Source organism: Etheostoma spectabile, unplaced genomic scaffold (assembly GCF_008692095.1).
Source record: "Etheostoma spectabile isolate EspeVRDwgs_2016 unplaced genomic scaffold, UIUC_Espe_1.0 scaffold00002736, whole genome shotgun sequence".
Lineage (NCBI taxonomy): Eukaryota > Metazoa > Chordata > Actinopteri > Perciformes > Percidae > Etheostoma > Etheostoma spectabile.
This window is the reverse complement of record NW_022602944.1, coordinates 50001-63323: the sequence shown is the minus strand read 5'-3', so window position 1 is coordinate 63323 and position 13323 is coordinate 50001. Positions and strand designations below refer to the sequence as shown.

Below are 13323 nucleotides of genomic sequence, written 5' to 3'. Positions count from 1 at the left end.
GACCAGACTCTAACTCCAGTCTACACAGCAGCAGGTCATGTAGACCAGACTCTAACTCCAGTCTACACAGCAGCAGGTCATGTAGACCAGACTCTAACTCCAGTCTACACAGCAGCAGGTCATGTAGACCAGACTCTAACTCCAGTCTACACAGCAGCAGGTCATGTAGACCAGACTCTAACTCCAGTCTACACAGCAGCAGTTCATGTAGACCAGACTCTAACTCCAGTCTACACAGCAGCAGGTCATGTAGACCAGACTCTAACTCCAGTCTACACAGCAGCAGTTCATGTAGACCAGACTCTAACTCCAGTCTACAGTCTTCTTCCTTAAACTCGTGCCAGCATCACTGTTATTCTTTTACAGGTGTGGTTTCAAAAGAACTGATAAAAACACTTAATTGGATAACATGTCTGTCTGTGTGTGTATGTTGTGTGTCTGTCTGTGTGTGTATTCTCACTACTCCACCTTCTTTTTACAGAGTCATCAATCTAGTGTAGCGTCAGCCTATCAGCAAACAGCATTCACATTCTCTCAAATGTTTTATGTGTTGCTTTTATTGCTTTGTCTGTTTCTAATGTGCTATATGTGCTGGTTGTACTGTGAAGTGTCATCGAGTACAATGTAAAGCACTATATAAATAAAATGTATTATTATTATTGTTATTATTATTATTATTATGAGCGGTGGTGAAGAGGCGGAGCCACACTGGACAGACAACAGTCCAACGTCTCTGTCCTTGGAATGAAAGTCGAGGTCTGTACATGTTGTCATGAGTTAACTCGCCTGTTTTTGGGCTTCAGAGTTCCTGCAGTTTAAACTCTTTGGAGCTCCCACCTGTAGTACAGTATAAGGCCTTTTATCTTTGAGCCCCTGCCCCCCAAAATGTCTGCACGTCCCTGCTGGAGCCCTAGAACCCCCCCCCCCCCCCCCCCCATCTATATCTAAATATGAGGAAACAAAAGCTAACCACAGAGCTGCAGTAAGAGGCGGGCCAACGCTGACGGACAACATTCCTGCTCCAAACTCGAGGTGTGTCCATGTTGTTATGAGGTCAGACTGTTCCTCCCTCATTACATAATGAACCTGAAAACTGTCCAATCAGAGCGCTGACTGGCAGCCCTACAGGTCCGACCGGGTCCTGTTCTCAGGTCACATGACCTTTCTGGATATCAAGGTGTGGTGATGTGACGGATGTCAGTCAGATGAAGACAGACAGCAGCAGCATCTGTCAGTGTCTGCTGATGAAGGGACGACGTCTCTTTGACCTCATCTGAACGGGACTTTAACAGGTAACATCACACACCTTTGATGGAGAAACTCGCCTATCATTTGGGAGATTTTGGGGCTACATGATCTACTTTAAGATGAGAGCAGTGGTTCATTCTTTCAGCACTATTGTAAGATCTGAAGTAACTCAGTAATTATTCTATGATGTGGGACGTTTTGGCCAAAATGAGCCTTTTTATGTTCAGTTGATCAGATTTAATCAGCACCAGGAAACAAGTTAGATTTTAATCTCCGCTGACTTCACTGCTGAGATATGAGGGAGTGTCCCAACCAGAGCTGCTTTGATTGACAGGTGTGTGTCACAATCTTCATCCCATCAAAAGTGTCAATCTGTCTTGGTTTTGATTTGTGGACACACGTCCTCAACAACAAGATAAAAGATCCTTATTAATATTAGAGTTATTTAATCCTGAACTATAGACTGAGTGAAACCCCATCCAGAGGTTTCTGAAGGGACAAGTTGAAACCTGCAGTTTGCCATTGAGCCCTCAGGTCTCTCAGATAATGACTCTGTCTTTTCATTAGACAAGCTTATGGCGTTTTTCCACTGCGTGGTATCTTGTACATCCTGGTCTTCTTCCTCTGCACCCTGTGACAGTGCCCCCCCCCCCCCCCCCGGCTCTGCTGGCCCAGATGCATCCCAGTCGTTGTCATAAGCGTCCATGACTCTCATAAAGATTATACGAAGCCCAGCAGGTCAGAACCAGAGATTTCACCGGTCGTACATCTGTGGCGTGAATGATCTGAAACACTAACAGTACACAGGAGACATATTTTGGTGTGCAGTCATGGTTGCTAAAGTTCATGTACTTTATGTAGCGTATAGTAAATACTGACTGTGATCCTGAACACATGCAAACGTTGGCTAACGTTACCAGGAAAGTTAACTTACCCTTTTGTGTCGTCATGTCGACGTCTGAACTCCGGAGGAATTCCCAAACTCCTGTTTTTTTTCAGCTGTGATTTTTGTTGCTTCCTTCAGCTTCTTTTGAAACAAATTTTTTCTTCTGGCTGTGGCGAGTAGCCACATGCCAAGAATCAAAAACAACACACCTCCAACGTGCTGTTGGGAGTCGCGTTGGCAGTTTCCATTTCTATCCCTCTAACATCGGGCCGCTCGCCCACATAGACTGTAAAGACGAGGGATGTTTGGCCAGGAGTTTGGTGATTTGGGCGTTACCATCTTGGTTTTTAAAAACTGGAGGTGACGAGAGGGCGGACGTAGGGAGGAGGATGCGGCCAAGCCAGTGATGTTTACATTGATCGGAAATGTTAGGCTCGTTGGAGATGAGCCAGGTCTGCACAGAATTAATCGCCGCCCGTTGCATGCTGGGTAGATTTGTGTCCGACTTGATCCCGACTTGCTCTGACGTACGAGCCCGTCTGTACGTCAGACAGTAGGCAACACACGTAGGCAACGACAATCTCACGAGAGCATGGTGGTTGCAGGTCTAAGACGCAGGCGGCGCAGTTGCTTTTCACTGACTCCAAGACCCAGGCAGACCCAGAGCATGCTGGGAAACGCCTCTCAGCTGAGGCTCATATGCAAAACATTTCAGAAACGCAAGATCAAGAAACTAACTTGAATTGAAAATATTAATAATAATAACAATAATAATAATAATAGGCCTTACTCTTCCCTTTTCTAATTTAAAACTATTTGTTGAACTATGCGTGCGATGTGATCATGAGAACATTCGTTGCCTCTGGCCCGATACACATTTAACCCTTGCATTGTCTTCCCGTCCACCGTTCACTCGTCCTCCCTCGTCAGAACTGACTGATCTGGTTTCTCTGGTTATAAAGAATGAAAACGTACCTCCTGATTCTGACTGACATCTTCTTAGCCAAGTTCATTCCAACTCATTTGAACTAGTTTTGAACTTACTTTTTGCATTCATGGTCAATAAAGTGTAAAATACGTAATTTCTGCGTAAAATGAGGAGAAAGTATTAGTTGTTTTGGTTTATAATAGACTGATATATGTCAGATATTAGCCAGGATATCACCAGGGGAAAACAAACTGATGCTTTTCTTCCACAAACAAAAAGAGCAAACCTATTTTGTGAAGAATTGTCTTGAAAACGGGTGAAATTGGACTCAAGGACAACATGAGGGTTAATGAAAACTCAGTAGGCCTACCCCAGGGCCCTGCTGCACTAAAGTAGAACAAAGATATCCAGGATAAGGGAAGAAGAGCAGCTTGACTTAGTGAGATCCGCTCATCGCAGCTTAATCGCTTACACAGCCCGGCTGTTGGCTCGGCTGTCTGTTAGCCCGGCTGTTAGCCTGTCTGTTAGCCTGGCTGTTAGTCTGTCTGTTAGCCTGGCTGTTAGCCTGTCTGTTAGCCTGGCTGTTAGCCTGGCTGTTAGTCTGTCTGTTAGCCTGTCTGTTAGGCTGTCTGTTAGCCTGTCTGTTAGCCTGGCTGTTAGTCTGTCTGTTAGTCTGGCTGTTAGCCCGGCTGTTAGCCCAGCTGTTAGCTCACTCTGGACCAGGCCATCCACAAAGAATAAATCTCCATGGTTACTTGGCTGAGTTTAATTAAACCTGGTTTTGTGCAACCGAGTCAAAGCTAAATTCATCCAGGATAACTTGAATATCCCGGATTAATCCCTTATCCTGGTTTTGTGGAACAGGCCCCTGGTTAACAATGATTTCCTGGTAAAATGAAGGTTTGGGTTTCAATTTTCTTTCAGTTTGACAAAACTTTGTGATTTCCGCAGGAAGCCACGATGACGGCAGTGGATCTTTTCAACACTTTGGAGAATTTAAAGGAAGAGGAATTTATGACATTCAAATGGTATCTACAGCAAGAAGTCCTGGAAGGCTTCCAACCCATCAAAGTGTCCAAGCTGGAGAAGGCAGAAATGCAGGACACGGTGGATGTGATGGTGAACACCTATCGGCTAGAGGGAGCTCTGACGGTGACCAAGAAGGTTTTAGAGAACATCAGCAGGAATGATCTGGTCCAGAGTCTGCCAGACACCGACTCAGGACCACAAGGTCAGTCCCCCTTTTTTTTAATAAATTTTTTTCTCACACAAAATGACAAGCATACATATAAACAACACATACTTTAGGAAGACACATTAGGAGATGCTCTGGCAGTTTCCCTTCTAACCGATGATCATGTCCTCGCCTCCTGTCTCCAAACATTCCTTCTTCCGTCTTAAAAGAAGAGAACCTGAGTAACCTGTAGCAATAAGCACATACCTTTATTGTCAAGTGTACTGTAGTAAGTACAAAATACAATTATATAATACAATTAAGTTAAGAGGAAAAAAATGAATAAACCAATAAAAGAGGTAACTAGAGTTCTGACAATGTCTGTGTTACTGGTAACCATTTTTGATCAAACCGGTCTGACTTGAGCTGCAACCTCGCTGTGATTTCCTCCATGATGAACCCAGTTTTTACCCTTTCTCTCCATTCCCTTATACTGGGAGGTTGTGGCTTCAACCAAGAGGCTGTGATTGTTTTCTTTGCTATTAAAAGTAGAATTCTTAGTGAGGAAATAAAGTTCCCATCTATACGCATATGTATGGTGCTGGATCTAACTTAAAGTCAATACCCAAAACATGTGCTATTTCCTTTTGAATATTCTTCCAATAATCTGAAATTTTCGGGCAATCCCAAAATATATGTGTAAAGTCCCCTACCAAACATCTCTCCCAGGTATAACTGTATTTTGATGTAATAGATGGGGTGTTAAAATACCTCATTTTGATCTTCCAATCCAACTCCCTCCATGTTGGGCTGCTAGTTACCTTATGTCCTGCTCTGAAGGATTCTTCCCAGTGTTCATCTGTTATTAGAATATTTGCTTCCAATTCCCATTTTTCCTTGACATCCAAATTGTTATTGTTAGATTCCAGTTGTGTTACCTCATACAATTTGGATCTAATCCCTTTCTTTGTCCCTCCCTCTGTATACGTCATCAGTAATTCTTCTAGTTTCGAGGGGATGTTAGAGATCTTCTCCCACTCCTTATGTGTCGTAAGATAGTATCTCAGTTGTAGAAACTTATAGAAATCATGGGCTGGTAAATTAAATTCTTGTGTTAACTGCTGAAATGACTTCAAGGTTTGTCCCCTAAACATTTCAGCAATATATTTTAACCCCTGTCGTGTCCATCTATTGTAGCCTGCATCCATCATACATGGTAAAAAATCAGGGTTCATTGAGATTTGGGTGGGTCTACAAATGGAGTTTGACCATATTCTCATCGTCCCCCTGATCCAGACATTGCCCACCTTCTGTGTTACTTCACTAAAAAATGGAAGCGATTCTACAGTAGGGTGACCAGACGTCCCCGGTTTTCGGGGACAGTCCCCGATTTTGGCGACCTGTCCCCGGCTGGATCTGTCCCCGGAAATGTCCCCGGATTTCACTGTGACTGACAGACCCGAAATCGAAATGAAAGAAATAAAATACTGACAAAACGTAGCAGATAGTCGGGCACCCTACACCTGCAGGCTCCAGACCGCCAGAGCCCGCGGTGCTCAGAGAGGTTTTAGAAGCCATGTTTTACGATGCTAAAATCACTGATTATTTACATGGAGTCTGGTGGGTTTAGCCAACGCAATTTTGCGGATTTCTATGTTTTAAAAAAGGATCTTAATCTTTAACAGAAAGGTCGACCTCCTTAGAAATCCTTTCCATAATGTTGTCAGACACTTAGAATATTAATCTGAGTTTGTTAGCAGCAAAACGAGCACTTTATGAACGTAAATACAAGTTGGACAATTATCCTATTAACTTCCATTGTAGCTTGTTTCTGACTGGAGCGATCTCGATTAATATGCATCAATGTTAAAGGATAATATGTCCTCAATAGATTTTATTGTATCTGATTCTCAAGGAGCTGTTGTAGTAACAAACCTGAAGCAATAAAGCAAAAGCTGTCAGTAGTTCAGTACATTACAACATTATGAAATATTAGGACTTTCTATCTTGAAATATTAAGACTTTCTATCTTGAAACATTCCCCTCTGAGGTGTAGTGGAGTGTAGTAGGAAGTAGCAGCAGGGGTGGGTCTAGGATCAGACCTTGGGGGGGGGGGGGGCTCAGCCCCTAATGAGAACAGCTCTAGGTCTAGTGTCCCCGTTTTAATTTTTACAAAAATAAAAACAGTAATTGTTTTGGAGGTAAATACGCTTCTGAGCTGAAAATGTCCCCGGATTTTGTCTGAGAAATCTGGTCCCCTTATTCTACAGATACATTTATATAATTGTGTTCCATTCCCACCCACAATGCATCTGCATCATTAGTAATCCACATAATTAGCAGCTCAGTAGTAATTTTTTTGATTGGGTAAATCCATTCCCCCCTTCTCTTTTGGTAAAATCAGTGTCTTACATTTAAATCTAGCCTTTTTCTTTTTCCTAATAAATTTAGATATAATCTTGTCTAACATTTTAAAGGTAGAGTTGAGACCATAATTGGCCATGACTGGAACAAAAACAACAGTCTTGGTAATACATTCATTCTCACAGTTTCTATCCATCAGAGTCAAAGGCAAAATCTCCCACCTGGTCAAATCTTTTTTAATATCAGTTATCAATTTCCCATAGTTTGCTTCAAATAGCTGTGACATATCAGAAGTAATAATAATACCCAGATATCTGAACCCTTTATTGGTCCATTTGAACTTGAATTTCCCCTTTAAATCAGCCGAACATTGACCTGAGAACATCATAGCTATTGATTTAGCCTCATTGGTCAGATATCCTGAAATCTCCCCATACTCGTTCAGGTTATTCACCAGGGCTGTTAATGAGGTGGAAGGTTCACTTATATATGTTAATATATCATCTGCAAATAGTGATATTTTGTGGTCTGTTCCCCCTCATCCCTTATTCCCTTTATATCTTTATTCTGTCTTATTGACTCAGCCAGTGGTTCTATACTTACAGTAAAGGACTCAGAAAGTCTCCTGGTCTGACTCCTCTTTTAAGTAGGAAAAAGTCTGAGCAACACCCATTGACTCTAATTCGTGATCTGGGGTTTGTAAACCATTTTCACCCAGTCAATAAAGGTTGTATGAAACCCAAAATTTGCTAATGATTGGTAGAGGACGCTCCGTTTTACCCTATCAGATGTCTTTTGTGCATCTAAGCTAAGCAACATGGCAGGCTGGGATCTGTTTGTGGCACATGAGATAAGATTTAATGTCCTTCTGATATTATTAGCACCTTTCCTTTTTAATTTGTATTTTCAGGATAAAAGAGTGGGTGGACATGAGAAACAAAACTTATTGAACAGATTGTTATCTCTGAAGCATGCCGGGGCCCCTGGCTTCCTCCAGGCAGGGTCACTCCCTCTCTCCCTCGATAACTCATATGGTTTTTGAACCATTCTTTGTCTGGCCCCTCACTTGAGACCACTTTGCCATGGAAGACCCTACCAGGAGCACAAACCCTACCAGGAGCACAAAGCCTACCAGGAGCACAAAGCTCCAGACACTACAGACCTCAGGTGCATAGGGACTCACAAACCTCTCCATTTAGCGGCCTTTGTCCCGTTCTAATGCCACTAGTCCATCATATATATACACTCGGCTCCATAACGCCTACAAATGCACACATTTCTTTTAAAACTAATAAGAATTGTCTTTTAAATTACATGTATTTTTTTCTCTCCCACTGTGTGTAGTTCTGGCTGCAGCCAGCAATGTGCCTGAAGGAGAACATTTAGCTCATCTGACCACGTCAGGTCTGAAAAGACATCAGCTGATCGACCCTGTAGAGAACCTGGAAGGCAGGATGTGTAGGAAGCACGATAAACCTCTGGAGCTGTTCTGTAAGACCGACCAGACATGTGTCTGCATGCTCTGCACTGTTTTAGACCACAAGACGCATGATGTTGTTCCTCTGAAAGAAGAACATGAAGGAAAGAAGGCAGATCTGGGGAAGACTGGGGCTGGAATTCAGCAGATGATCCAGAAGAGACGACTGAAGATTCAGGAGATCAAACACTCAGTGGACCTCAGTGAGGAAGCTGCAGACAGAGAGATAGCAGAAGGTGTTCAGGTCTTCACTTCTCTGAAGGAGTCTGTTGAGAGAGGCCTGAATGAGCTCATCAACACCATCAAAGAGAAGCAGAAAACAAGAGAAAAACAGGCCGAAGCTTTCATCACAGAGCTGGAACAGGAAATCTCTGAGCTGATGAAGAGAAGCACTGAGGTGGAGCAGATGTTACGCTCTGAAGACCACCTCCATCTTCTCCAGAGGGTCCAGTCCCTAAACATCCAACCACCTCCACCCACCAAGGACTGGACAGAGGTCAGCGTCCGTCCATCATCATATGAGGGGACTGTGGTGAAAGCTGTGGTTCAGCTGGAGGAGACGCTCAGTAAAGAGATGAAGAGGCTGCTTGAAGCCGAGCTGAAGAGGGTCCAGCAGTATGCAGTGGATGTGACTCTTGATCCTGATACAGCACATCCTAATCTCATCCTGTGTGATGATGGGAAACAAGTGAATCATAGTGATGTGAGGAAGAATCTCCCAGACAACCCAGAGAGATTTTCTTATTGTGTTTTTCTTTTAGCAAAAAAGAGTTTCTCTTCAGGCAGATTTTACTTTGAGGTTCAAGTTAAAAGAAAGACTAAATGGACTTTAGGAGTGGCCAAAGAGTCGATCACCAGGAAGGGAGACATTGCACTGAGTCCTCAGAAAGGTTACTGGACGATATGGTTGAGAAATGGGAATGAGTACAAAGCTCTTGCTGACCCTCCAGTCCGTCTCTCTCTGAAGTCTCCTCCTCAGAAGGTGGGGGTGTTTGTGGACTATGAGGAGGGTCTGGTCTCCTTTTATGACGTAGATGCTGCAGCTCTTATCTACTCCTTTACTGGCTGCTCCTTCACTGAGAAACTCTTCCCATTCTTCAGTCCCTGTACTAATGAAGGTGGTAAAAACTCTGCCCCTCTGATCATCTCTCCTGTCAGAGTAAACTAATCACTGATCTCATTTCAGGTATTGATTCATTTTCAATCAAGGGAACAAATGTACATATTCATATATTGTACATCTTATTTTCTACAGAATCTGTTTCCTGTGGTGACTGATTTACACTTTATTCCATTTATTATCATATGTTAAATGTGCAGCAATTCTTTACAAATGAACTCAAACTTCATCTTGACATATTTGGTGTCTTTAGAAACTGATTTCTTCTGGAAGTTATAATAAATGTCTGTGGGTTTAACAGAGGTTTAAATAGATATCGTCTACATAACGTGTGTCATGATGCATCAAATTAATGTGTTGATTATGTAATCAGATACACATTTATTAGTATTTGATGTGCAGCCACAGAAAACATATAGCTGAATATTTGATTGTGTGATGAAGCTTCATTTAAGAGTGAGGCCTATTCCATCCCATAATGTCTCCAGAACACAGTATGTGTCCTTGTTATACCGGGTAGAAAAAGTTAATGGATGGTTCTATCTTGTGTGAAAAGTCTTTTGGATAATTACTGGTCACTTTGGCCATTTTTTATTGGTTTCATGAATTCTGTAAGATGGTTTATGAGTCAAAGAAATGTGTAAATATGTGATTGTAGAATAAAAAGTGTAAAATAAAGCAGGTGTTGAACACAAGGCCTGAGGAAGCAGTGAGAACAGAAAAGCTGGTTTACACACAAGTTGGATTTCAGTCGAGGATGATCTTTATTGTTGAGAATAAAGTTGAACTTTCAGTATTAGTGCCAGACATAAAACAATAAATCAGAGATAGAAGTTGTTGTCTTTTGCATTTTGAGAATAAAGTCGAAATATTGAAAAATGTTTAGAATGAAAGTCTAAGTCCAATTTCGAGAAGTTATTGTGTCATAATGTCAGAAATAAAGTCTGTTTGTTGAGACCAAGAATGATAATGGTGTTTTTCCTAAATCAGTTCTCCTGATATCACTTTAAACTGCTGATAGATAGATAGATAGATAGATAGATAGATAGATAGATAGATAGATAGAGAGAGAAAGATAGATAGATAGATAGATAGAGAGAGAGAGAGAGAGAGAGAGAGATAGATAGATAGATAGAGAGAGAGAGAGAGATAGATAGATAGATAGATAGATAGAGAGAGAGAAAGATAGATAGATAGATAGATAGAGAGAGAGAGAGAGAGAGAGAGATAGATGGATAGATAGATAGATAGATAGATAGATAGATAGATAGATAGATAGATAGATAGATAGAGAGAGAGAAAGATAGATAGATAGATAGATAGAGAGAGATAGAGAGAGAGAGAGATAGATAGATAGATAGAGAGAGAGAGAGATAGATAGATAGATAGATAGATAGATAGATAGGCAGTTAGTTTTCTATTTGGAACAATTCAATGTAAATAAATGAAATCAAACGAGGCCTCATGCTGATTATTTGTGACTTGATTTGGTGGATTTCTCCTTCCTGCCGTTTCTGTGTTAAACTCCTTGATAAAGAACGTTTCCATCCAGTAAAAGTGCTGAGAGACTCAGATTATTATTCTAAGTGTCTGATAACATTACCTACAGAGATAGAGCTTTTAGTGAAAGAGGAAGATAAGATAAGATAATTATTTTATTATTCCCCAATGGGGAAATTACTGCACTACACTCTGTGTACACACTTTTTGTTAATACTCACACACAGGCCTGACATACACACACATGCTCAGGACCTATACATGCACTATACATGGAGAGATGTCAGAGTGGGGGGGCTGCCAGCTGAACCAGCACCCTGAGCGGTCGGGGGGGTACGGTGCCTTGCTCAAGGGCACCTGGCAGTGCCCAGGAGGTGAACTGGCATCTCTCCAGCCACCAATCCACACTCCCAACTTTTTTTGGGTCCATACGGGGATTTGAACCAGTGACCCTCCGGTTCCCAACCGGAGGTTCTCAATCCCTATGGACTGAGCTACTGCCACCCCCAAGAAGATCCTTTTAGTTTAATTTGAAACAGAAATCACCATCACCAAACCCACCAGACTCCATGTAAATAATCACTACTTTTAGTGTGTATAGAGCAGCATATCTCCACCAGACTCCATGTAAATAATCACTACTTTTAGCGTGTATAGAGCAGCATATCTCCACCAGACTCCATGTAAATAATCACTACTTTTAGCGTGTATAGAGCAGCATATCTCCACCAGACTCCATGTAAATAATCACTACTTTTAGCATGTATAGAGCAGCATATCTCCACCAGACTCCACGTAAATAATCACTACTTTTAGTGTGTATAGAGCCGCATATCTCCACCAGACTCCATGTAAATAATCACTACTTTTAGCATGTATAGAGCAGCATATCTCCACCAGACTCCATGTAAATAATCACTACTTTTAGCGTGTATAGAGCAGCATATCTCCACCAGACTCCATGTAAATAATCACTACTTTTAGCGTGTATAGAGCAGCATATCTCCACCAGACTCCATGTAAATAATCACTACTTTTAGCGTGTATAGAGCAGCATATCTCCACCAGACTCCATGTAAATAATCACTACTTTTAGTGTGTATAGAGCAGCATATCTCCACCAGACTCCATGTAAATAATCACTACTTTTAGCGTGTATAGAGCAGCATATCTCCACCAGACTCCATGTAAATAATCACTACTTTTAGTGTGTATAGAGCAGCATATCTCCACCAGACTCCATGTAAATAATCACTACTTTTAGCGTGTATAGAGCAGCATATCTCCACCAGACTCCATGTAAATAATCACTACTTTTAGCATGTATAGAGCAGCATATCTCCACCAGACTCCACGTAAATAATCACTACTTTTAGTGTGTATAGAGCCGCATATCTCCACCAGACTCCATGTAAATAATCACTACTTTTAGCATGTATAGAGCAGCATATCTCCACCAGACTCCATGTAAATAATCACTACTTTTAGCGTGTATAGAGCAGCATATCTCCACCAGACTCCATGTAAATAATCACTACTTTTAGCGTGTATAGAGCAGCATATCTCCACCAGACTCCATGTAAATAATCACTACTTTTAGCGTGTATAGAGCAGCATATCTCCACCAGACTCCATGTAAATAATCACTACTTTTAGTGTGTATAGAGCAGCATATCTCCACCAGACTCCATGTAAATAATCACTACTTTTAGCATGTATAGAGCAGCATATCTCCACCAGACTCCACGTAAATAATCACTACTTTTAGTGTGTATAGAGCCGCATATCTCCACCAGACTCCACGTAAATAATCACTACTTTTAGCGTGTATAGAGCCGCATATCTCCACCAGACTCCATGTAAATAATCACTACTTTTAGCGTGTATAGAGCAGCATATCTCCACCAGATATAGTAATAATATTAATTTCTCCTTATTTTTCTACATTATTTTAGTTATTAAAATGCTGTACATTTTTTAATAGTCAAGTGAAGTCCAAGTACCTGGAGTTGAGTCCAGTACTTGAGTCCCAGTCCACCACTAACTGATCCATTAAGTGAATGTGGAGCTGTTGTTCCCCTCCTGACCTCCAGGCGGCGGCCTTCTTTCATTTGAAACTTTAATCTGAAAAACCCTGACTTGGAGGAAAGCGGAAGTCTCGTGTCTTCCCTGTGATCTCGGGCTGGCGGCGGGATAGCTGTGTTCTTTGTTCTTAGTGAGTTTTAAGAAGACAGAGCTCCAGGTGACCCCGCACACACTCAGGTAAACTCTTCAACTACTGCTCTCTACACCACACGGGGTGTAGCGTTTGTGTGTGTGTTGTAGCGTTTGTGTGTGTGTTGTAGCTTTAGTGTGTGTGTGTTGTAGCGTTTGTGTGTGTGTTGTAGCGTTTGTGTGTGTGTGTTGTAGCTTTAGTGTGTGTGTGTTGTAGCTTTAGTGTGTGTGTGTTGTAGCGTTTGTGTGTGTGTTGTAGCGTTTGTGTGTGTGTTGTAGCTTTAGTGTGTGTGTGTTGTAGCTTTAGTGTGTGTGTGTTGTAGCGTTTGTGTGTGTGTGTGTTGTAGCGTTTGTGTGTGTGTGTGTTGTAGCGTTTGTGTGTGTGTTGTAGCGTTTGTGTGTGTGTGTTGTA

General features: G+C 41.8%; 1 protein-coding gene and 1 pseudogene across 1 annotated transcript; both read left to right on the top strand.

The window, feature by feature from the left end:
• Positions 1–1175: 1175 nt before the first annotated feature.
• On the top strand, positions 1176–9305 carry LOC116676149 (E3 ubiquitin-protein ligase TRIM39-like). The gene is made up of 3 exons (XM_032507464.1): positions 1176–1292; positions 4014–4293; positions 7945–9305. The coding sequence occupies exons 2-3, from the start codon at positions 4023–4025 to the stop codon at positions 9243–9245; spliced, it is 1572 nt and encodes a 523-aa protein (XP_032363355.1). The 5' UTR covers positions 1176–1292; positions 4014–4022; the 3' UTR covers positions 9246–9305.
• Positions 9306–12728: 3423 nt separating this feature from the next.
• Positions 12729–13323, top strand: part of LOC116676150 (zinc finger protein 345-like) — a 50348-nt pseudogene continuing 49753 nt past the window's right edge.